General features: G+C 47.8%; 9 protein-coding genes across 9 annotated transcripts; 3 read left to right on the forward strand and 6 right to left on the reverse strand.

The window, feature by feature from the left end:
* Window positions 1–326: 326 nt before the first annotated feature.
* Window positions 327–656, forward strand: N7479_008047 (uncharacterized protein; the record flags this gene model as incomplete). Its single annotated transcript, XM_057255741.1, has 1 exon — window positions 327–656. The coding sequence occupies one exon, from the start codon at window positions 327–329 to the stop codon at window positions 654–656; it is 330 nt and encodes a 109-aa protein (XP_057109603.1).
* Window positions 657–1,052: 396 nt separating this feature from the next.
* N7479_008048 (annexin) lies at window positions 1,053–2,452 on the forward strand (the record flags this gene model as incomplete). Its single annotated transcript, XM_057255742.1, has 2 exons — window positions 1,053–1,071; window positions 1,131–2,452. The coding sequence occupies 2 exons, from the start codon at window positions 1,053–1,055 to the stop codon at window positions 2,450–2,452; spliced, it is 1,341 nt and encodes a 446-aa protein (XP_057109604.1).
* A 291-nt stretch (window positions 2,453–2,743) lies between these two features.
* N7479_008049 (MFS transporter) lies at window positions 2,744–4,336 on the reverse strand (the record flags this gene model as incomplete). Its single annotated transcript, XM_057255743.1, has 3 exons — window positions 2,744–3,571; window positions 3,626–4,082; window positions 4,134–4,336. The coding sequence occupies 3 exons, from the start codon at window positions 4,334–4,336 to the stop codon at window positions 2,744–2,746; spliced, it is 1,488 nt and encodes a 495-aa protein (XP_057109605.1).
* A 613-nt stretch (window positions 4,337–4,949) lies between these two features.
* On the forward strand, window positions 4,950–6,538 carry N7479_008050 (cytochrome P450; the record flags this gene model as incomplete). Its single annotated transcript, XM_057255744.1, has 4 exons — window positions 4,950–5,735; window positions 5,788–6,102; window positions 6,161–6,327; window positions 6,388–6,538. Coding segments are annotated over 4 exons (1,419 nt in total), but the record flags the coding sequence as incomplete, so codon positions are not given.
* Window positions 6,539–7,856: 1,318 nt separating this feature from the next.
* On the reverse strand, window positions 7,857–12,413 carry N7479_008051 (uncharacterized protein; the record flags this gene model as incomplete). Its single annotated transcript, XM_057255745.1, has 1 exon — window positions 7,857–12,413. One exon carries the CDS (start codon window positions 12,411–12,413, stop codon window positions 7,857–7,859), a length of 4,557 nt encoding a protein of 1,518 aa, XP_057109607.1.
* Window positions 12,414–14,911: 2,498 nt separating this feature from the next.
* On the reverse strand, window positions 14,912–15,808 carry N7479_008052 (SAP domain-containing protein; the record flags this gene model as incomplete). Its single annotated transcript, XM_057255746.1, has 1 exon — window positions 14,912–15,808. One exon carries the CDS (start codon window positions 15,806–15,808, stop codon window positions 14,912–14,914), a length of 897 nt encoding a protein of 298 aa, XP_057109608.1.
* A 917-nt stretch (window positions 15,809–16,725) lies between these two features.
* On the reverse strand, window positions 16,726–17,962 carry N7479_008053 (uncharacterized protein; the record flags this gene model as incomplete). Its single annotated transcript, XM_057255747.1, has 2 exons — window positions 16,726–17,668; window positions 17,730–17,962. The coding sequence occupies 2 exons, from the start codon at window positions 17,960–17,962 to the stop codon at window positions 16,726–16,728; spliced, it is 1,176 nt and encodes a 391-aa protein (XP_057109609.1).
* Window positions 17,963–18,793: 831 nt separating this feature from the next.
* On the reverse strand, window positions 18,794–19,504 carry N7479_008054 (uncharacterized protein; the record flags this gene model as incomplete). Its single annotated transcript, XM_057255748.1, has 1 exon — window positions 18,794–19,504. One exon carries the CDS (start codon window positions 19,502–19,504, stop codon window positions 18,794–18,796), a length of 711 nt encoding a protein of 236 aa, XP_057109610.1.
* Window positions 19,505–20,170: 666 nt separating this feature from the next.
* On the reverse strand, window positions 20,171–21,245 carry N7479_008055 (uncharacterized protein; the record flags this gene model as incomplete). The annotated part of the gene is made up of 3 exons (XM_057255749.1): window positions 20,171–20,866; window positions 20,986–21,089; window positions 21,143–21,245. 3 exons carry the CDS (start codon window positions 21,243–21,245, stop codon window positions 20,171–20,173), a joined length of 903 nt encoding a protein of 300 aa, XP_057109611.1.
* Window positions 21,246–22,135: the final 890 nt, after the last annotated feature.

Genomic DNA, 22,135 nt, shown 5'->3' on the forward strand with positions numbered 1-22,135 from the left:
CCCATCTCTGGTGTGCGTGGCACCTTGCATATCCATTGGATGTATCATGTTTTCGAGTAAGCACCTCGATAAGGCAAACCACCATCCATAACATGGAGACCAAACACGGCTCTCCACCTGACCTGCATGTATGACATCGGACGCACCGGACGGTATCCCATAAGCTGACCGCTCTTCCTCGTCCAGTCTCCTTAAATGATCGAATCACCACCTATACTCGTAGCATTAATTCCGATACCAATATTTAGCAAGATCTCCCTGCAAGTAAGCACTTAGCAACCTTCCATGTTCCCTGGGTAGCGCATACTAATCAACCCATGGAATAGATGCCTCAAGGAACTGGAACCCTCACAAGCGACAAAGGACGAGTCCTTGGTCAATTTGAAGTCGAAGGCGCCCAGTATATTTTCGTCGGTAACTTGACTGGCTTCCGACAGTCTTTCTCCATTCCCAATGCCGATGTCGCCTATGACTCAGCCGACCAGTTACACAAGCAGCCTGAAAATTTTGAAGAATTGCCTGTAGAAAAAGACCAGATTGAACTCAGGCTCAAGAATGGGGTTGCGATCACAGGCGGTTTTGACATGCCCTTCAGTGATAGCGAGGTGAAGAAAGGGACCATTGTTGGTGGTGGGGGGAAATGGTTGAAGCTGTGATTATGTTGAGTCATGAATTTTGAATGTGTGAGAGGATTTTGGGATTGAAATGAATCAAGGGGGATCAATTTTGTATACAGGTATACCAGGATAAATGAAATCAAGCCTATCGAACATTGTAATAAGGCAACAACAATTTCTTTAATTAGAACATAAAAACCTGGGTAGAACCATGAACACGAAATTCAAAACCACAAACCTCTTGGAAGTCCACTTGCTAATATTGGCAGACGTCAGCCCTGGAGGAATTCCCTAAAGTCGTAAGGCTGTAAACGCCCCCACCTGACTGCGCCACACTCCCGCCGGACATCCGGGACATATAAACAGCCTCTCAGCCCCTCATTTCTCAGCTCGGACATTTTCTTGACTTGCATACAAGAACACAGGTCACATACCATGTCTTATTATCCTAATCGTGAGCGTCATTTCAAATAATACATTTCGAGACCTGGCACAAGCTAACCCAGCCAATAGAACCTCCTTACGGAGCACCCCAATACGGGCAGCAAGGCCCTCCTGCAGGACCTCCGCAGGGCTATCAGCAGCCTTACGGCGCCCCTCCCCCGCAGGGCCAATATCCCCCTCAGCAAGGCCAATATCCCCCTCAGCAAGGCCAATACCCCCCTCAGCAAGGCCACTACCCCCCACCTCAACAGGGCCACTACCCTCCACCCCAGCAAGGCCACTACGGTGCCCCTCCTCCGCAGGGAGGCCAGTACGGCGCGCCACCTCCCCAACCCCAAGGATACCATGCCCCGCCCGCGCAACCTCCTTACGGCCAGCAGCCGCATGGCTATGCCCCTCAAGGCCAACCACCAGTTGGATACGGCGCACCGCCCCAGGGCTCTCCCTCACAACCGTCTCCCGGTTACATCCCTGGTCAAGTAGCACCAGGCGACTTCCGGTCCCAAGCAGATGCGCTTCGCAAAGCGATGAAGGGCTTCGGTACTGACGAGAAGGCCCTGATCGCAGTCCTCGCGCCACTCGACCCGCTCCAGATGGCTGCTGTCCGCGACACATACTCCAAGCACCTCGGTCGTGATCTGTTCAAGGATGTCAAATCCGAGACCGGCGGGTACTTCCGCGATGGCCTCCTTGCTGTGCTCGACGGACCGCTTATGCATGATGTCGATAACCTGCATGACGCTATCGATGGCGCCGGCACGAAGGAATGGCTACTCAACGATATCCTGCTCGGCCGGTCCAATGCTGACATGAATGCTATCCGGACCGCCTACGAAATGAGACATAGGCGTTCGCTTTCCAAGGATGTCGAAGGCGACCTCTCCTTCAAGACGTCTACTCTTTTCGCAACTGTCCTTCGTGCTGCTCGTCATGAGGAGTCTACCCCGATCAACCCGCAAACCATTGAGACGGACGTTCGCGCACTGCAATCGAAAGAGAGCACCACCGAGGCGTGCGTAATTTTCGCTCAGGCGTCCAATGCCGAGCTCCGCGCTATTAGCCAGGCTTTCGAGTCACGCTACCGTATTCCCCTTGAGAAGCATATCAAGGATGAATTCTCGGGTCATATGGAAGATGCACTGCTCTTGATGCTCCGCTCCGCTACTGATCCTGCCATGCGTGATGCCATCCTGCTGGAGGAATGCATGAGCGGCATGGGAACCAAGGATGAGCGCCTTGTTGTTCGTGTTGTCCGAGTACACTGGGATCGCAACCACAAAGAACGAGTCAAGCGCGCTTATCAACACAAGTACGGAAAGAGCTTGATTGACCGGGTGCGCGGCGAGACTTCTAGTGATTACCAACGCTTGATGGTTGCTCTTCTTGAGTAGAGGGCTTTTCTTTTCTTTTTCTTTTTCCTTTCTTATTCTATTCCTGTACAAATTATGACCTTTGAATGACTCTCTGTTCATTATTGGTTACAGTTACTTTGAGATACCATGATGTAAAATGAGGAATGTAAGCTACATAATGCAAGACAGATAATGCCGAGTACTGTAGTAAGATACATAAGCTGAAATGATTATGTTCTCCTTTGATCCTTCCAGACCCTTGTATCTGCTGTATAAATTATGTTTACAGTATCCTATGCCTATATATTTACAATTTTGTAACCCCTTGGACTATAAGTCAATAGTCCACTTCGTCCGCAGCCTCTCTCCCCAAGTTTCGAACAAAATTGGTATAGGAGCCATCACCAAAGCAAGGAATGCCAGCAAACTATTTCCCCACCCAAGGCCGAGTTTTTCGTACAGCTGTAATCCACACAGAGGAAGAAGAGCTCCAAGCAAGCTTCGCAGAACAGTGCAAGCAGCCACAGCACTGGCAGCATGTGCAAGGAAAGCATCTACCAGATATGTCTGAACACACATCAATATGTTGATCATCCCGAATCCAGTAACCGCATTCCCAATCTCGGGAACAATCCAATGGACCATTTTATCTGTCGACCATCCATAGATAAAGAGACCTGCCGGGATGGCCAATGACCCAGGTATGGTGAGATACATCGGAAGTCGGTCCTCGGGGATAGGCGTCTCTTTGCGCTCGAGTTTGATCCTGATCTTGCGGTCACTCAACGTCCCCACGCAGGCAATACCAAGCAACATGCCCACTCCACTTCCCAGGAATGAGAGCCCGCTGGCACTGGCAGAGAAATCATACTGACCCTCAAAGACAATCGTGAAGGTCGTGAAAAGGATGTAGAGGAATCCGTAAAGAACAGCAATGTATGTGGACATCAAGGCCACTATTGGGGACAGAACAAGCATTTTAGACGGTCGAATGAGACTCCGTATGAACAGCTGTTTTGGGGGAATATCGGATTGCAAACGAGATTTGTATGCCGTGTTTCCTGTTGATTTTCGCAGCCGAGCAGCTTTGCGTTCAAGGATAATCGGCGCATATGTCTCTGGCACAGCAAAGAAGAATACGATCGATGCGACTCCGCCCTGAAAAATGAATTAGAAACGAGAGTAGTTTGACTTGATATTGTTCTTTCTTACCGCAATGGCAAGAACCCAAAATACCCATCGCCAATTTGTTGCCTCGACTAGGAACCCACCCACTACGGGACCAATAATTGGGCCGAACAGGGGTCCCAAGGACCAGATAGCCATTGCCTGACCTCGTTTCTCTCTCGGCACAAGATCTGCGATTGTACCACTGCCACAAGTGACGGCAGCGACGCCTGCAAATCCATCGAGAAACCGGAAGATAATCAAAGACGCCATGTTGGGAGCAAGTGCACTGGCGATATTGAATATCACGAACAACACATTGCAAACATTGTAGACCCATGCGCGGCCGCTATACTCACTGAAGGGTGCGATAATCAGAGGGCCGAAGGCGAATCCTAGGACATACACTGAGACGACAAAAGTCGCCAGCATATTAGACGTTGAGTCGAAGTCTTCAAGGGCTTGGCTGATACCCGGTGCAAACATCGAAGAGGCGAGGGGACTAGTCTTATCAGAATCTTGGCCGACATTAGAACTTCAAGAAAGGACTCACGTCAAGAAAGTGATAAAAGAGACCATCCCAATGATAGTCCATTTGCGCGTAGAGCTCCAGTTCATTGGCTTCTCAGGATCTTCATTCTCTGGCTCCGCCCAGAAGACATCATATTCGGACGTATGCGCCGTGTGTTCTTCGTTGACTTTCTCATCTGGTAGTTTGACGGACTGCGCTTCGGGATCAGGCGATTTTGCGTCCATTTTGAGGGCACTGAGAAGACAGATATACACACATGGCTTTTCGATGTGCGCCCACGGGCTTTTTGAATGGTTCCAAGTCTGTCATATGTGTGAAATAATGCATAAATCCCACGGACTTTTCCATATCCGTGCATCTATTATAGGGGATTCCGAGAAATTTTTACATAGGTATGAATGAGATCCCACCCCGTGTTTTAGGTCAGAGAGGGGCTCGTATTCGTACCTTTAGCCGCACTATTGGTGGACGTTGTATAAAATGGAGTGACCTGGTTGATCGACTTCGGGTTCGGGTTCGGGTTCGGATAAGAACGCCATTGGATTGGTGCTACGATCTCGAACCAATTAAAGCTTCATTGTTGTGAATTTTCAAGTTGACACTGTTACAAAAGTATCAATAGCCATGTTGATCATGTTGATCAACCTCGGTTTGGTTGAAGACAGGCACATATAAGACAACATATGTCGCATCGGACTGCATCTATGGAATAATCCATTGCGAGCGAATATCGAGGCAGAATGGGAATTATTTTTAACGTGCATCATACACTGTTGACGGGGCTCTTTACAGTACGTCACGCGATGCCTTCTGTGGCTTATTTCCTAACGTATTTAGGTAATATTTTATCTTGCCTCTAAAGTGATCTATAATGTGTTCTTTCACCCCCTGAGCCGGTTTCCGGGGCCATTGGAACACAAAATTTCACGACTGGCATACGTCTACCGGTCTATGCGGGGAACCCTTCCCTTTGAAATGCTGGAAATGCATGAGCGATATGGCAACATTGTTCGTATTGCGCCAGATGAACTGGCCTTCTCCCACCCCGATGCCTGGCAAGATATCATGGGCCACCAGAAAGGACAGTCCGAATTCTCAAAGGCAAACTGGTTCTACCATCCGATCGATCAACCGTCACATGTAGTCAACGAAAGCAGAGAGCAACATGGGCGTCTGCGCCGACAAATGGCCCACGGGTTCTCTGAAAAGGCAATGCGAGAGCAGGAGCTAATGATTCGTGGCTATGTTGATATGTTGCTTGATCGATTACATGAATTTTGCAAGTCTGGTACTCCGGTGATTCTTTCCGATTGGTATAACTATACCACTTTCGATATTATTGGAGACCTAGCATTTGGTGAGCCATTTGGTTGTCTACAGGGATCGAACCTTGACGGATGGATCAAGGGTATTTTCGACGCTGGTCGGCTAGGAATTATCTTACAAGCTCTCTCGTTCTATCCACTCGTGAAGCGGACACTCTTATCACTAGCTCCTGCGTCGGTGAAAAAGGCACAAGATAAACATAAGAAACTTACCGAACAGAAGATGATGCGTCGGATGGATAAGGAAGAGGGTCGACCCGACTTGATTGAGGGGCTTCTGAGAAAGAGGGAGGAACTGGTGGGGTTTCAACTATTCCTTTCTGTCAAGAATAAGAACTAACTTCTGTCAGAACCTGAGTATTGATGAACTCATTGCAAATGCTGAAATTCTCATCATTGGTGGTTCCGAGACCACAGCTTCATTATTGAGTGGAGTCACCTACCTCCTCCTCACGAATCTAACTGCCTATAAGAAGTTGAAAGAGGAGGTGCGTACAGTGTTTGAAAGCCAGGAAGAGATCAATCTCATCTCTGTCAACAAGTTGCCCTATATGCTGGCATGCCTTGACGAGGCACTGCGCATGTATCCACCCATTGCGAACGGTCTACCCCGTATGTGTCCCGAGGGCGGTGCGAAGGTCTTGGGCGAATATATTCCGGCGAACGTGAGTCTCGTCTGATGTGAATACTATATTTTGATGCTTGCTAACAGCGTTGATGTAGACTTATGTTTCGGTTCATCAATGGGCACTCTATCGGCGCGAAGACTATTTCAAGGATCCCAACACATACCACCCAGAGAGATTCCTAGGTGATCCATTATTTGCAGATGATCGTCGAGAGGTATTACAACCATTTCATATTGGACCGAGAAATTGCCTTGGAAGAAAGTAAGTAACGACCTAGATGACAACGGAAAGTAACAGGGGATACTAATGACGTCGATTCAGTCTTGCATATAGCGAGATGCGTCTGATACTTGCCTTGATTATCTTTAACTTTGATATTGAGATTGCCGACGAGGCTCGTGATTGGATCAAACAGAGGAACTTCCTGATGTGGGAAAAGGGGCCCTTAAAGGTTCATTTGACTCGAGTATAAGCCGATGAGATCGAATTAACACTTAGTTCATTTATAGCTAAAATTAAGATCACATGTTCTCTTCACTTATTTTTTCTGCACGAGAAGAAAGGGGCTTGCTTGTGCCACATTCGTATCTAAGGGCCTACTTAGTGCTAAGGTCAGCTGAATTTCTCGTATTCAGCCTCCAAAAAAAAATGGAGTCTCTTGAAATGTTCATCAAAGATCTATTTTCCTAGGCTTGACTTGAAAATTTATTTACCGCCGCAAAAACACGTCGCTCCAGTTGCTATGGCCGGAAATATCAGCTCTATACAAATACTATCATGCGACGACAGTCATCTTTCGACAACGGCTAATATCATCGGGATCCTAACCTTGGTATATGCGATATTAGTAACTGCAGTGTTTTACGCAAATCGCATACTGAACGCTAAAAAGGAAATGCGCGATTTGGGAAATCGATTTCTTGATGAATTTGCAGCATTCGAATCGGTTGCAGATTGGCTCCAAAGCATTTCCCACTTGATCCCCGAAGACCTACAATCCGAAGCTATTCATAGTCAACAATACCATCATCTACAAAAATTAGCGCACGAGGTCAGAGCAGATCTAGCGCAAAAGGACTCTCGTCCCTTGTGGATACTACTTAGTCGACGGAGCTACTTTCTAGCCCAAAAGGTCGAGGCGGAGGATAAGCTGGAACAGATTGTTCAATCGAGGAAGAAAAGAGAGATGTTTTGTCTAAGGGTTACTCAAGCGTATGTGATCTGAGTATTCTTCCCAGTAGGATTCATATACTAACAGATGGGTAATCCTAGCATCATAATCAGGCAGGCCGGAGATCACAATGAGAGAATGCATCTGCAAAGAGAAATAATGCGTCTTCAAGATGCTTTGATCTTTCAGTTAAGGACGCAGCGAGCGCCCCCTGGGGGCTATCAAGGCTACGAAGCTACACCTGTAGAATAATGAATGTAATTAATGTAATTGGTTGTCCATATTAAGTCCTGCTTGTACAATGGAAATCCCGCACACCTCACCTCTTCTCTATGGCACATATCAGTCATAGCATCATGCAAACCATATTGAACAAAAATACAAGTAGCAGCAAAGCAAATGCAAAGCCTCAAGCAGAAGTCACAAGGCCCATAGCTTTCAAACGCTCAAAAAATATCAAATTTCATAACGGCATATGTATGGGTATTTTTCCGAACATGCAGCGTTGCATATCAATTAATCATGGATCTCATCAAAAGCAAAAACGAAAAGAAAAAAAGAAAATCAAAAGAAAAAAAGAAAATTAAAAGAAAAGGAAACAGATCATCGTATCGTTTGGCTACACACTCGCCGTGCGTCGCGGAACCTCACTAGGCTTCTGAGCGTATGCAATGAACATGCGGAATCCGGTTCCGCGCTTCTGGCACTCGCGGAGTACCTTTCGGTCATTCCAAATACTCGGATCCTGAGTATTCCTGTTCGATAAAATGGGATCCTCGTAGCATTTCGAATACCACCATCGTCCGACACGGGCAACGATCTTAGCGATTGACTCGTCATTCGCCGGAGACGGGGAAGGGTCGGAGAGCAAATCGCCGAGCGAGACATTCGCATCATTCGAGGCTGATTTGGAGATGGAGGTAGTTCCCGTACTCTGGCTACCACCTTCAGTCGTGACGGATATGGTAGGTACCGAGAATGTCGTGGAAGGAGTAGCTGTTGAAATGGATTGTGCTGATGAGCTGGAATCAGAGGATCGGACAACCATTCCTGCGACTGGAATTCGAACCATGCAGCGGCGGAGACTGTCGAACCCTTGGGTGCCAAGCTCGCGTTGGACGCTATCGCTCGTTGGTTTCAGACTGAGTGTCGGATCTGAAAGACAGGTCATTTCTTTGAGTTGGCGAATAGCTTTGCGCGTATGAGGTCCCATATTGACCATGTCGCGGTCTAGAAGGCTCATTTCTAGATACCCCCCTGTGCGCAAAACACGTTTGCATTCTTGGATGATGTTGCCTTGGACTGACTCGGAGCAGATAGTGGGGAACCGCAGCACGGCGACGCTGAAGTAGTCCTTCGGGAAGGGGAGAGGGTTGTCCAGTCCGGCGTGATACACGGTGTGATGGTTGTTCGGGGGCTGCCATGCAGCGGGATGGGGAGGTGCTGCGAATACAGGACGTCCACTAAGGCTGTATACCTCGGCATCAGGATATGTCAAGGAACAATAGAAAGACCAGTCATCATTTCCCAGTCCGTCAACTACAAGAATTCGCCCTTGGCATCCAGCCTTGACGTGGTTATGCGCAGGACTAAAAAGGACTCGGCCGAAAGATAACCAGCGGCTCGTCATGAGTGAGGCAGAACGCATATTAGTCCGTGTCACTTCGTCCCACTCGCGCTCTGGAGATGCAGCTTCTTGTTCTCGGCGGAACTTTGGCCGAGGCGAAGGGACGGCAGCGAGAGAGTTGAGAAACGTAGACTGCTGTTCCCGGCGCTGGTCTGTTGAAGAAGCATGCTCAGGAGGACCGGCAGGCTTCTGGGTCTTCTCTTCATCTGAGCCTCGATATACCGCAGTAAGATCACTGTACGACGGTTGAGACGAAGGAGCGGTAGACGAGTGCAAAGCAGAGATAATCTGGGAACGGCGAAGATGGACAGAGCTGCCACTCGAGCGGAGTGAATTGTCAGCAGGCACTGGCTGAGGATGATTGGCATTATTCAACTCGTCCTGTAGAGCCCTGCTCGCCATAGTTGCAAGTTCAAATCTGTCATCTTCTTTAGTCTTTCCCGGCTCTTCAGTCTTCGGTTCGTCTGGCGACAGAACGTGATCAATAAGATCATCATACTCATTCCACACCTCGTCCTCAGTCGGCGGGGAACCTGGGACCGGGGCCACGGCTGTAACCGCAGCCAGCGCCCCAGAGCTATCTGACGAGGTCGAGCCTTTCTTCGGCGGAAATTGAAGGAAATCATAAGTTGTAAACGGTCCAGCGAGAAATTCCAGAGCACTAGTCTGCTCAGCAGCGCTAAAAGTCGGGTTGAACCCATGGCCCCAGTCAGAAGATTCACTTAAACCAATGCCCAGATTCAACGGAACGTTCGCGACAGGTGGAGATTCGTATGAGCTTTGTGTTGTTGGGACCGTGATGGAAGGAGATTCGGCAACGCTGAACGGACGTGAGAAAGACTGCATGGCAGGGTGATGATTTCTATCGCGTCGCGAAACTACTGGTGGGATCCGACCGATAGAGGCCAAGCGTCTTGGACGTTGTTCAGGTGATGTCTCGAGCTCCGGGCCCATAAGGTTGCGATTGAACATGGCGGTCCTCGGCGATGGGCGATCATCATTTTCAAACTCACCGTGCATCTTTGGGGGAGATGGCAACAGGATTGATGGCTTTCTTTTTCTGATGCTCAAGCCTCTTGGAATTTCCACGGGGTGGAAAATCGTTTCCTCCTCTGTTGGTGGTGAATCTTCGACGTTATTGATGATTTCATCGAGCTCGTCCGAATCAGCATCCACTAATGCATAATGGGCAACGGGCCGAGTATTTATAACCGGAGATATCGCCGCATGAAGTTTCGCAGTTTGAGATGAAGTTGCCGGAGGATTTGAGGTCTTCTGTTCGTTGGCACGGTTCTTCTGGAAGAAGCTCCACATGGAAGCCTTCCCTTTCTTGGCTTGCTTCTCAGCCTGCTCGGGTTTAGTCATTTTTTCGGGGGACTTTTGAACACTCTTTGGTTGTTGTGAGGCTGCAGTGCTTGGCTCATGGCTAGGAAGAGATGTGTTTGTGACAGCAGCCTGGGGGTTAGCAAACATGTCGTGTCTCTTTCCTTTTGGGACGGGCATGCGTGACTTCAACGCGGTTGGACGATCAATCGCCTTAGATTGGGACTCGGGACTTTTGCTACCCATCGGTTTGATGATGCCGTTAGAATAGAGTGGCGTAATAGTTTCTCCAAATGTCCCTGTTGAAGTCGCGAGTGATTCGGTAGACTGGCTAGTCGAGTATGATAGCATAGTTTGACGCGGCAAGTTCGAAGTGGATGCAACGCTTATGCTGCTGAAACTCTGCTCGCTTTGTGTTCGTGACAATGATGCGCCGTCTAGTCCACCTCCATTGATAATGACAGGCTCCAGACGGCTCAGCAGAAAATCGTCAATGTCCAACTCCGGGCGACTCGACTGACTCCCCTTGCTAGTAGCACTCCGTGTCGTGCTTGTTGACCTAGTTCTCGTTCCGCTGCTACTACTACCGCTTGCTTTGCGGCCGCGCTGTCCGTATTTTCCATAGCCCTCATGACCTGTTCCCGCGGCTGGACCTTTGCGAGTTGATCGGGCTTGATCTGTCAAATTCTCTGACATCTCCGGCTTGGACTTCTTCGGGAATAGACCGAACCGCTTTTGTATTGGTATTTGCTTTGAATCCGTCTTCTCTTTGGAAGTCACCTTGGTCAATGCCCGGGGTGTCTTTTTGGATAGTACTGGAGATCCGCCATCCCGAGAAGGAACTTGAGAGATACTTCTTGATTGCAGCGAGTCCATTGATGCAGCGGCAGACTGGTTGGAGGTTGGATGTGGCGGTTGGGTCGCTAGGACATTTTCTATCGATTCACGTCTTGTGTGGCCTGTAGTTCTGAGATATCGTAGGTTGCTTTGAACAATCGGCGATGTTTCGAGCTGTAACCGATGCGTTCCATCTCTGCTCGGTCGTGGTGGGGTTTGTGGTGTTTCCACATTCCCTGCGGGGGAACATTCCATAGCCCTTTGTGGATAAAACAAATTCCTCTCGGCTTCCTCCACTTCCCTCCGAGCCTGCTCAACGTCAATTTTGGGAGCTTTTGAGGGGCTGAAATTGACCGATGACTTTCTCGGCGGCGGACTGCAAGCGGGCCCTTGGGGTACTGCAGAGGGAGGTTTAGATGGTACACTCTGGCCTTTGCTGGTCCCTACTACGCTTGGTCCTGAGAGCTTTGTGGGAGGTACTCGCTTTGAGGTCTTCAGCTCCAGTCTCCCTTGCTGAGGACTTGCATTTGGCGGCGGAGGAGAGAAGACTGGCAATCTTGTTTGAGACGGGCTCGGTTGTCTCAGACGACCAATCTTCGTAATACCGGGGGAATATGATGATAAAGATGTTGGGGTGGACCCCCGACTCCAAATACTTGGAGATCCCGAGTATCTCGTCGAGGGACTATTTGCCAATAAGAAGGGAGTGGGAGGTGTTGGCAAATTTTGCGTATCAACTGTTGTTCGAAGACTGGCCAGCTCTTCCGGACCATTGAACCTAGACCTCACCGAGTTAACGGCCACATTGCTCTCATTCTTGTGGTTTGGTCTGTAAGAGGAAGCCGATTGTTCTGACAGTGAAGATGCCGAATTTCCATTTCCTGTCGCATTGTTCATAACGAGAGAATGAGGCTCTTGCGGAATAACAAGGCTAAGCTTGTCAGAGTGTAGTTGCTCCACATGTTTCCCTATCGTTGGTGCCCTCCTTCGAAGAACATTCCGTGCTCTTTTTGGGGCTAATTGTTGTCCAGCAACAGGAGGCGAGGTTTTGTTAATCTCCGGGCTGGAAAAAGAGGACGGGATTGTCTGGGTAGAATTCTGAGAAGAGGAAGCCGACACTGGTGTAGTTGGAGATGTTGTGTTACCAATACTGGGGCGCGGAAGCATAGACAGGCGACTCCCACGACTGATAGATCGCTTGATACTTGACGGTGCTAGTACTGGGCCAGTATCCTCGACATCTGAGACTGACGAGGTTCTGCTCTTAGGGTTGGGGTTGAATGGTCTCGCAATTTGAGATCGTGGAGGTCGGCCATAGGCTCCAGCATTGGTACGTGATAAGTTTGAAGAAGAATCTTGTGGCATGTGATGGCCAGTACTGTGCGACATAGCGTATGGATGAGTGAAGTTCCCGGCTCCAATCCAGGGACAAATAATTCAACGGTAGGTACATGTACTTCGTTATAGTAACCATCACGTCGTTATTAGGATATATAGTCTGATTTAATCAGCTCTTTCGTCCGACTTCATATTCGGTGTGTAAACTCACGGCATCTGAGTCATGTCAAATAAAAATATCAATATTGTTGACGTCTAGGGCTTGACAGTGTATAGAATTAAGTAAAAGTAGATGGAATTTGCAAAACAAAGGGTATCTCAAAGTCGCACAACTAAAAAGCAAGGGTCAATAGACATTGCAAGGATGTTAAGAGGCATAAAAAGAAAAGTACAACAGACTCACAGACGTCAGTAGATAAAATGAAAAAAAGACTTGTGGATCGGCGAAGCCTTCAAGCTGCAGCTGCTTCGCCACAGTCTGGAGCAATGTGGCGTTCGTTTTCAGTGCTGTTTGCCAGCGTTGGCCACGTCACAGATAAAATCTGGCTGAAGTAGACAAAAAATAAACTGTATAGTTGTCAAAATAAAAAGATCAAAGATAATGGGGAATTTCCGAGACGCCAGAGATATATGTGTTGACTGGGGTTGCCCCTCTAACGGTGGGGGAAATGTCTCGAAACCGCAATGACCATATAGAAAAAACGCAGCCAGGGATCTCATTGGCAAGAAAGTAATGTGACTACTGTGACAAGACGGGAGGAATCGAGACTGCGAAGGACTAGAGCCTGTCAAAAGGACTAACAGGTCGCAAAAGTTGCGCAGTGCTTCTGAAGCGATGGCCCCCATCGCAAAGTCAAAAGGGAGTTCTACAAATAACCAGGGTGATCCCCCAGTGGCCGGATCAAGAAGGATTGCACGCACGCAAGACCACATGGGGAGGTGAAGGCGGGTCCACTCAAGGGTTATCCTTTAACAGGGCTTGCCCTTGGCTGCTCTGGTTAGACGGTATCGGCTCCCGGCGGGAAACAAGGTATCAAGACACAACGTGACAGGCTATGGTACAACCCGTGGCTTACCCCTAGCTACCGTCGTGCATGGCTTGACTCGATAAAAAAAACCCCCTACAAATCCTGGCGCGAGTCGAATGTCAGATCAGCTGTAGGCTCAAGCTGAGCACCTGCACGATTGGAACTATACATCGATGTTAGCGAACAAACTCGTATTGACAACCAGTCTGGTTATCGCGTTTCGCTCGCCTCCAGAACAGCGCATTCGGAGACGCCGAATGACTCAACCCCAAATGATGAAATGATCGACGCAAAGGTTTTTTTTTTCGTGCTCTGTTTTTTTTTAGCGTTTTCCAACTCCAAACCTTCCCCGGGCAATCGGAGAATTTCCCAACGTAGTTTCAAGGGACCATGCGTATGCAGATAGACATAAGGGTGGTGTTCCCCTAAGATGCTTCGTCTTTTCAGAAAACATCTAATTCCAATCCAAGATGTTTCATATCATATTCTCTGAGACACACCTACATACCTCATTAAGTATGAAGTCTCAAGATTTCCCAACGGCCATAGTTATCCATAGTTTGGTACAAGAGGCCCGTCCCGAACCATTCGGGGAAAATCCATACAATTCAAAAGCGAAGGCTTTAAAGTTGAGTCCAACGTCTAGACTGTATTGTTCAACGAGCCAGTGACTGTCCGAAGAGAGTATTCCACCTTTAGACTGGGGGTATTCGATGTTCGAGCCGTGGAGCCTCGAGACAGTGGAGCCCGCTAGCTCACTGGGCTGTGATGGCCCACTGGATAATCCAGCAATGAACAAGCCCTGGGCGATGATAATGAAATGTTAGGAAATGTTAGCTTTCAGCCACCATCTAAAAAAAAGTGAGCTGTGCGTTGTGATTCGCGGAGAGGCCAACTGAGCTAAGTGGGGAGGGGCGGTAATCCGGGCAATTAGAATAACGAGGATGGCATTGACTGGCATTTACCAGTGTATGTTGTATGTTGTAATTGTAATATTGCATGTACACGGCACTTCATGTGGAGTGCTCTCAGACTCTCAGAGAGATACATAGGAAAGAAGAATTTGAGGGTCCACAATCACGATCTGGTCTATCCTCGCCTAGTGACTGGTTGTGCTGGTCGACGCCCATTCCTGCAGGAACAATCGACTAATGCACCCTTCAGCTGACTTCGCACACAGCTGCCGGGAAATTATGAAATCACTTAAAAGATTGACTTTTCTCTGGGTAGGTCAGCGCTTGAATGTGGAAAATGTAGAGGTTGACCTTGGGAGAGATATCCGATATCCTGATACACTAGCAACTAGGCATTATTTTCAACCTTAGACATACAGACAGGGCTACTCCTACAAGATATGAAACTCCACTTGTACATTTTCATTGAGACATATATTAAAACAAATCGAATAGAATGGCCCTGAAATTGTCCGGTAGCATATCAACACACAAACGCCCATGATGAAAGAACAGATGGAACCGAAGCCCAAGTCAAAGATGAGACAAAGCAAACTACTGGAAACACTCAAGCAGCGGCTGCAAACCGCTTCTTGCGAGCCTCCATAGCGGCATTATCCTTCTCACTCCAAGACTTCTGGGCAGTGTTCCCACCAGCATTAGGCTTCTTCACGCCAGCATTGGTCTTGTTACCACCATCGCCGCGGTCGCGGTTGCGGTTTCCATCTCCACGTTGACGGTTGCGGTTGCGTCCAGTATCACGTCTCTTGCCTCCCCGACTACCCTGGTCGTTGCGAGAATCGGTGCGGGACTCATTGCGTCTCTTGCGTGAGCGCTCATCAGGAAGGGCCTGATCAAGACGGCTTAAACCAGCGGAGGCAGTCTCACCCTCTGCGGCAGTACCGAACCGTTTAGCGCGCTCCAGCTGCTTCGTCGCCTCCTTCAATGCTGTGTCGTCATCCTCGACGATGCCAAACTTCTGCGCGCGAGCCTTGCGCTTCGCCAGCTCGGCCTCCAGATCGGTCTGGGGTAGTCCTCGCGTGTAATCCACGGCGGGCTTCTGTTCAGTCGCAGCTTCGGGCTGGGTGGCTGGTTCAGCGACGGCGCCGGTCGCCTCGACCTTCAAGTCCTCGGTTGTGGCGGGATTCTCGTCAAGCTGCTGGTTGGGGACAGCGACGGGGTTGGAGACTGCACCTTGGCCACCAGCGGCAATTGCAGCGGCGCCAGCTTCTGTGGATGGCTCGATAATTGTCTCTGCGGGTTCGTCGTCCCAATCAATGACGTCCTCGGCGGCGTCGGTCTTGGCTGCGGCAGGAGCTGCAGCAGGAGCGTCGGAGGGCTTCTTCTCGTCGTCTTCCTGGAGGCGCGAGACCATTTCGGCCTTCTTTCCAGTGTGGGGGAGAGATCGGGTCTTAAGGATCTCGACCAACTCGGCGTTGGTCTTCTTGCTGTAGTCGGTGGCCATTTTGCGATCGGAGATACGTAGGCTGCAATTGGTGAATGGGCGAGAGGGTAGAAGCAGAAGTGATTGTTATAATAATCAGATGTTTGATATTCACTGAAGAGCAAATCTCAAAGGGATAAACAAATGAATGGAAGTTGGATTGCTGAAGGAGAGACACTTGGAGACGCGATCTTACCCAGTGGAGGTCCCCAGGTGCAATTACAACAATTACATAAGCAATTTGGAATGATCCCATTGGTCAGACAAAGGAAACCAGCTGGACAGATCCACCCGTGGGCCAGCTTTTCTTGAAGCTTCGACTTCCTTTTATAGTACCTACTGTCTACTACTGGAGTATCTTATTCCCTCAAATTCAACGTCAACTTCCTATACTCCACGCCCTCCCGCGTTGGTCAACGTTAATTAGCTAACGCCTGAGGACATTCTTTCTTTTTGCTCTTTTGCTCTGTCGATCGTTCTTAGTCTAGATCTTTCTTTTTTTTACAGCCGGCATAGCAAAGTCTATGATTTGTCTCTCCTGCTTCTCGTTGCCACCTCCAAGATTCTAAGATATCTACTTTATGCTACAGCATAATGTGACAGCTTGTTAGGAAAAATATGGGAACCTGCATGCACTACGCCACAACAGAAACAGGTTTACACATAGACTACATCATACGCCACAATTCTCCCTCAGGTACCGAATGAACAACTGGCTGCTATTATGCCATTTTTATCACAGCTCAGAGTACAAAGCAGACGGAAAGAACACGATCAATCATTTGATTCGTTCTGATCGGCAGAATTTCATTGAAGCACAAAAAGAGACCTCCCCTCCCCCCCACCTAGCCCGGGGTATGTCTGTGATAGGTAAAAATTATGTCAGTTCATGGGTTGCTGTAATTTTCTCTACTCTCAAATGTAGATTCTGATGTATTTCAGTCTTGGGTATGCTTCTGCTCCAGTCGCTGCAAGAATCGGTCTTTGGTCTCCTCAAGTCGACTCAGGATATGCTGCCTGTTCCGCCATCCCAATGAGGGTTGCAACAGTCTGTCAGTATTAAGATAGACATGCTGCCAATCCAAAGCATCCGCTGCTGGCAACCGATGATTCTCTAGATAGTTATCATTAATGAATCGACGTCTCCAGTAGCTGTCCGGGATCATCGGGTGCCAATGCGGAAACACTGAAAGCAGATTTCGGATATCCTTGTAGTTTTCCAAATAATCTGCGATCTCCAAGATAAGTTCGACCGGAAGAAACATGTCCCTGGGTCTGAAGCCAGCCTGGGATCGCCGGGACATTTTATGTGTAGGTATTGATTGTTGCGGCATTGGCTCTAATCCTTTTTCCCTCTGCTTGGTGTACTTGGCTTCGTACTTGGCAATCACCGTCTCAATATAGGAGTCATTCAGAGGGTCTGCGCCGCGAAATTCACGAGTGAGGTCCCTTGGATTTGCATTCATGGAACGAAAATTCCGAGGGCTTAGCTGGAATCTTCGTTCTAATCCAGAAGAAAACGCGAGCCCTTCTCTCGCCTCGGGGGGGACTTGATCCGGCACTGGTCTGGTCTGCGTAGTAAGCTGTGACCTACACATTGCGCGCGTGAAGATATCAATATTTCTTTTGATCAATTCTGCATCGAGGATTCGAGTCATGAGCTGCCAGCATCGTTCGTGCATAGAAAAAGCCTTTACATATTCCAGCTTCGAGATAAATTTCGGAATTGGAAGGATGTGCGGATCAAGATTTCGATGATTCCACAAAATCATCTCGTTCTCGTCCTGTGGAAGACTTATTTGATTGAACGGTCGAATTTCACCAACACCAGAGAGATGGAACCTGGGTCCTTGATCAATCTTGAAAAATACTAAGACCGCGCTCAAAGTTAGAATATACCTCATCCAATCAGGATGCTAAAAAGAACTGCTAAAAAGAACACTTACCAGCTCGAAACATACAAGACCATGTCCACATCTCATCGAAATGTATGTCATCAAGATCTGCTGGGCTTCCGTAGATCCATGGGCTAGTTGGTGAGAAAACATTCAGCTCTTCCGGTGCATTGCGATATATGATCTCGGAAATCAGAGTGGTAGAAAAACTGTAAATTGTCTCACCACACAAATTGCAACCAGGAAATGGATCTAGATACCGTCGTCCTATGGGGAGCATGCTTCTTGCGACCGGATACAAGAGTACCCAGAGAGTATTAACGACCCAGAAAATAGATGAGGAAGATAGATGTGAGAGTGATGAGTGGGTGATGAGTGAGGGGAAAGAGAGGGAAAGAGACAGGAGATAAAGGGGGGGAAATGGAAGAGACGGAGTGGCACGAGGCTTTGGGCTAGGAGAAAGAGGGACAGAGAGAGGAGAAAGGCCGGCTATTATATTAATCTTCCCGGTCGATATACCAGTCCTATCACCTACAACTGCCTGAGGCAATCCCCATATATAACCTGAGGCTTTGATAGATTCACTCCAAAGTTGGTACTCGCCAGATACTAACAAACAAGTATGCACTTCTTCTCCTATCCTAGTATTTATTATTGAGAAGTTGCGACGGTGAGAGCAATCCAGCCCCGGAGGGCGGAGGGCCTAGGGCCTAGGTAATCTCGCCAAAGTTGTGTCCATGGATTGGGCGATGAAAAAACATTTAGATCTCTCGTCCATTGCGAGATATGATTTTGGAAATCTCAGTAGTCGAAAAGCTATGGGTTTTATCACTATATAATTTGCAGGTCGCATATAGATTTGGAAAATCCGCGGTTTCCGGTCATAACGGACATCTTCGACGTCCTCGTCGTCCGGACATGATTATTGTGTCTGGATAGCACTATAAGTATAATGAATTAACTTTGGAAGCATTACGGAGTACTACATACTGGATCTATCATGCTGGATATATCGTAGGGCAATTTGACATTTGATATTTGAACGCTAAACCTATTTTCATCGTTGATTGTCGTGAGATTCCTTTTGGATTCTATCATGGCTCTCATCGTCTCATATCTGCTGTCCATCCGTATTGAAGAAAGGTCCTCGCCGGAAAACACGATTGCCGAGTTGCCTGTATTCACTCTCTCCATTATCAAGTCTCATTCTGAACTGCACCTTGGGCACCAGAAATTCCCCAAAGCAATCCAAGTAGGCATCCTGCCATTCCATCCAGCCCTCCAACCCTCGCTTGACCATGATATCACTCCTGTTCTCTTCAGCTTTCTGTTCTGGCTGGGTTACCCATTCAAACCGGTTCAGATTGGGGATCATCATGGTCCAAAAAGGAATGTCCGGTGGGTTCAGTTCTCCAGTAAAACATGGGCCGGGGGCGATGGCAATAATATATCGAATTCGCTGGAGATTCTCTTTGCCGAATGTTTTCCTGAGTGTAGCTTCACCTCCTCTGTTCAGGTAGACTTCGAATAAGTTGTCGCCATAAAGGATGTCCAGGCACTGATCGCTCATTTCTTTGGAAACTTGTAAAATGTTCGTCCAGCGAGGTCTGGTATTGGAGAACCTGCGAGACGGGTTACGGGTTGAAACTAGAGGTTCCACTTCGTAGGGCCGATACATTGCGTTTGTCACTTTGATGGCGCAATTATGGGGAACGCAGTAGCCAAATATTTGCAAACGCATCTCGGCTGGTAACGTAAAGAGTCGAGATCTCGTAGGAATTGCAGTCTGTGGTTCAGACTGGTGCTCTTGTGGGCTCTCCATCGATGCTGATCTGGCAAGGCGACACTTGATGACTTCTGATCTGTCTTGATCAAATGCTGACTAGATATATTCATGTTCAGAATCGCCATACAGGGTGTTTTAGTGTGTACCTCATCAACAGGATCAGATCTGTGATCGATCTGGAGACAGATCAATGACTGGTTGCGGTGGCCAGAGATGTGAAGAAAAATGATAAAGATAGTAGTAAGGCGATATGAAGGGTCCATTAAAGATAGGATGAATGTCAGGGGCCCAATTTGACGGCTGCGCCAAGTGGGCAAATAGCTTGGATGCTGTAGATGGCAAATCAAGGTAAGTTGCGAGATGGAAAGTGATCCTGGCCTACTGGGTCATCTGAAGATCGCGATTAGTCGTGGAAAAATAAACGGTTCATATGCTAGGTCAGCAGTCTCAGGTGGTCGCCATGCGGTGGCCCCAGGCTCCGATGTCACAAAATATTGAACGCGGCGAGAGCGAGTATAAGAGAAGTGTCATAAGAAACTAGACCTTATTGAGATCCCAAAATTTTGACTGCACTTCCCTGCTAACTAATGTAAATTTGGCAAATCCCACAAAGTCCACGTAGGTACATGTGACGCAAGAGAGCGATCAAATACCCAATCATTCATGGAGCCCACCTAGGCAACAATATGTCTAAGGGCCAACTCAGAGAGTGATTTTCTGAGTACATGTCTTGTCTTTCAAATCCCTATATAACCGCTTATGCTGCTCCAAAAGAATCAGCGTTGCCATAGTCTGTGGCCCCAGCCGAACGAAACTTGGCGTCCACCCTCGAAAGACCCATCTCATTCCCTCTGTAGCTGTAAGATCATTTATCACATGCAATACCCCTTTCTTACGTGAGGACCCCATTAACTGGGTCTTAATTACATCGATTGGGCTGCAAAGAGTTGTAGCAACTAATGCCGCCAAGAATGACGCCGATAGATGCAAGCCGGGATGGTCCTCATGAATCCCAGTGGTTGCCACTATTAGATCCCTAAAACTATCATATGATGCAAGCTGGCAGCTGGTCATCATACCACAGCGGAAAGCATTGGGCCACAATCCCTGTCCAAAGGCCTTCCACCCCTCTTGGTGCTTGATCTGTCGCCACGCATCGAAGATGTGCCGGTAATTGCGACGAAGATGAGGAGGTAGTGAACCATCATTTTGCATGCGGATGTTGCCTATATCTGAGGAGTTTCCGAAAATAGCGCCAATGAACCCAGAGATTCCTGCTAATACCCCAAGAACTGGCGGGGAAGTGGGAATATTGTTCGCTTTGGTTTGTTCTTTGAGCGTCTCATACAGGCCGATGCGGACTGAGCCATATGTTACTGCCAAATGGGTCAGTATCAACTAGGGTTAATGGAAGAGATAGAATGATTGGATGGACTGACACTGTCTTATAAAACCTGCTGAAAGCTTCGAAAAATTAGCATCTCATTACAATTCACATTGTTTTTCATTCAACATACTCCGTTATAAAGCGCAAGCATGCCCTCTCCCTGAACGATTCGAATGCAAGTGTTGAGTGTCCCGACTTTTGTACCACCATGGCCCATTTGCATCCTGACCTTAACTATGATTGATCGATCAGAACTTTGTTCTTTAGAATAGAATAGCTGAACTCACTCAGGTCCAAAGGATGAGAAACAAGCACCGCCATGCATGATGCAGAACCGCCGAACCACTTGGGATAAATAATTGGCTGAGAGGTGTCTATTGATTTACTCATGCTGAATATTTCAAATAGACCTCATCATTTTTCTAAAGTAATTAAGGATTATTGGATGTTTTTGTACTATCTTGCACAGAGGCATATAGCCGATTTGGAGATCATCATGAAGCCGGACCTCGGTGCGGGGGTTATCAAATAGGTCCAGTAGACCTTTATAATCGCAAATACTTGAGTAGTTCTATGAATCCTATTTTGGGCTATATACCTTGAATGTATGAAATACAGAGGCATCATAATGGTTGAGTAGTTGGCGATGATTTCAATATTTCTACCTCCAAGCGGGTCAGGCTCAATATCGAGCGCTAAATCAGGGCATGTTTATTAAATGCGCCTGCCATAGGCATGATACCTGAGTGATTGGGATATTAATTAGAAGAGTCGTCTTGAGTTGGTCAAGCTCCTTGTTTGTACTTAAGAAAATGTTCATGACCTTGGAGGCTACAGAATATCTACAAAAACAAAATACAGTGAAATTGATAGAATTTCTCATAGACAATAAGCTGAGCAATAAAGCAAATCTCCTTTCTACCAGGGAGGTAGATAAGATACATAGTGTAGTATGGGATCAATATTAAAGAGTTGAGAAAGCTAAATTCTAGACAACTGAGTTTGACAGAACCCCCCGCCAAACATGAACCCACGGAGCTGTAGTCCGTATTGTAAAGCTAAACATACATATGTAGTGAATAGGTCGTTGTATCGCATAACAGGGTCGCTGGGGTTGTCTTGCAACGGGTTGGTCTCTGGGGCTGGGGCCGGAGCCGGGGTGATTGTATAGATAACTGGACGAGCTGCTAAGGCACCAGTTCTGAAGATCAGGATCCACAATTCTTTATAAAGAATGGCGTAAAAAAAGAGGTATCGCTCGGCATTTCATTGGTGACATT

This window comes from Penicillium vulpinum (assembly GCF_028829585.1).
Source record: "Penicillium vulpinum strain IBT 29486 chromosome Unknown utg000003l_segment0_segment0, whole genome shotgun sequence".
Taxonomy (NCBI): domain Eukaryota; kingdom Fungi; phylum Ascomycota; class Eurotiomycetes; order Eurotiales; family Aspergillaceae; genus Penicillium; species Penicillium vulpinum.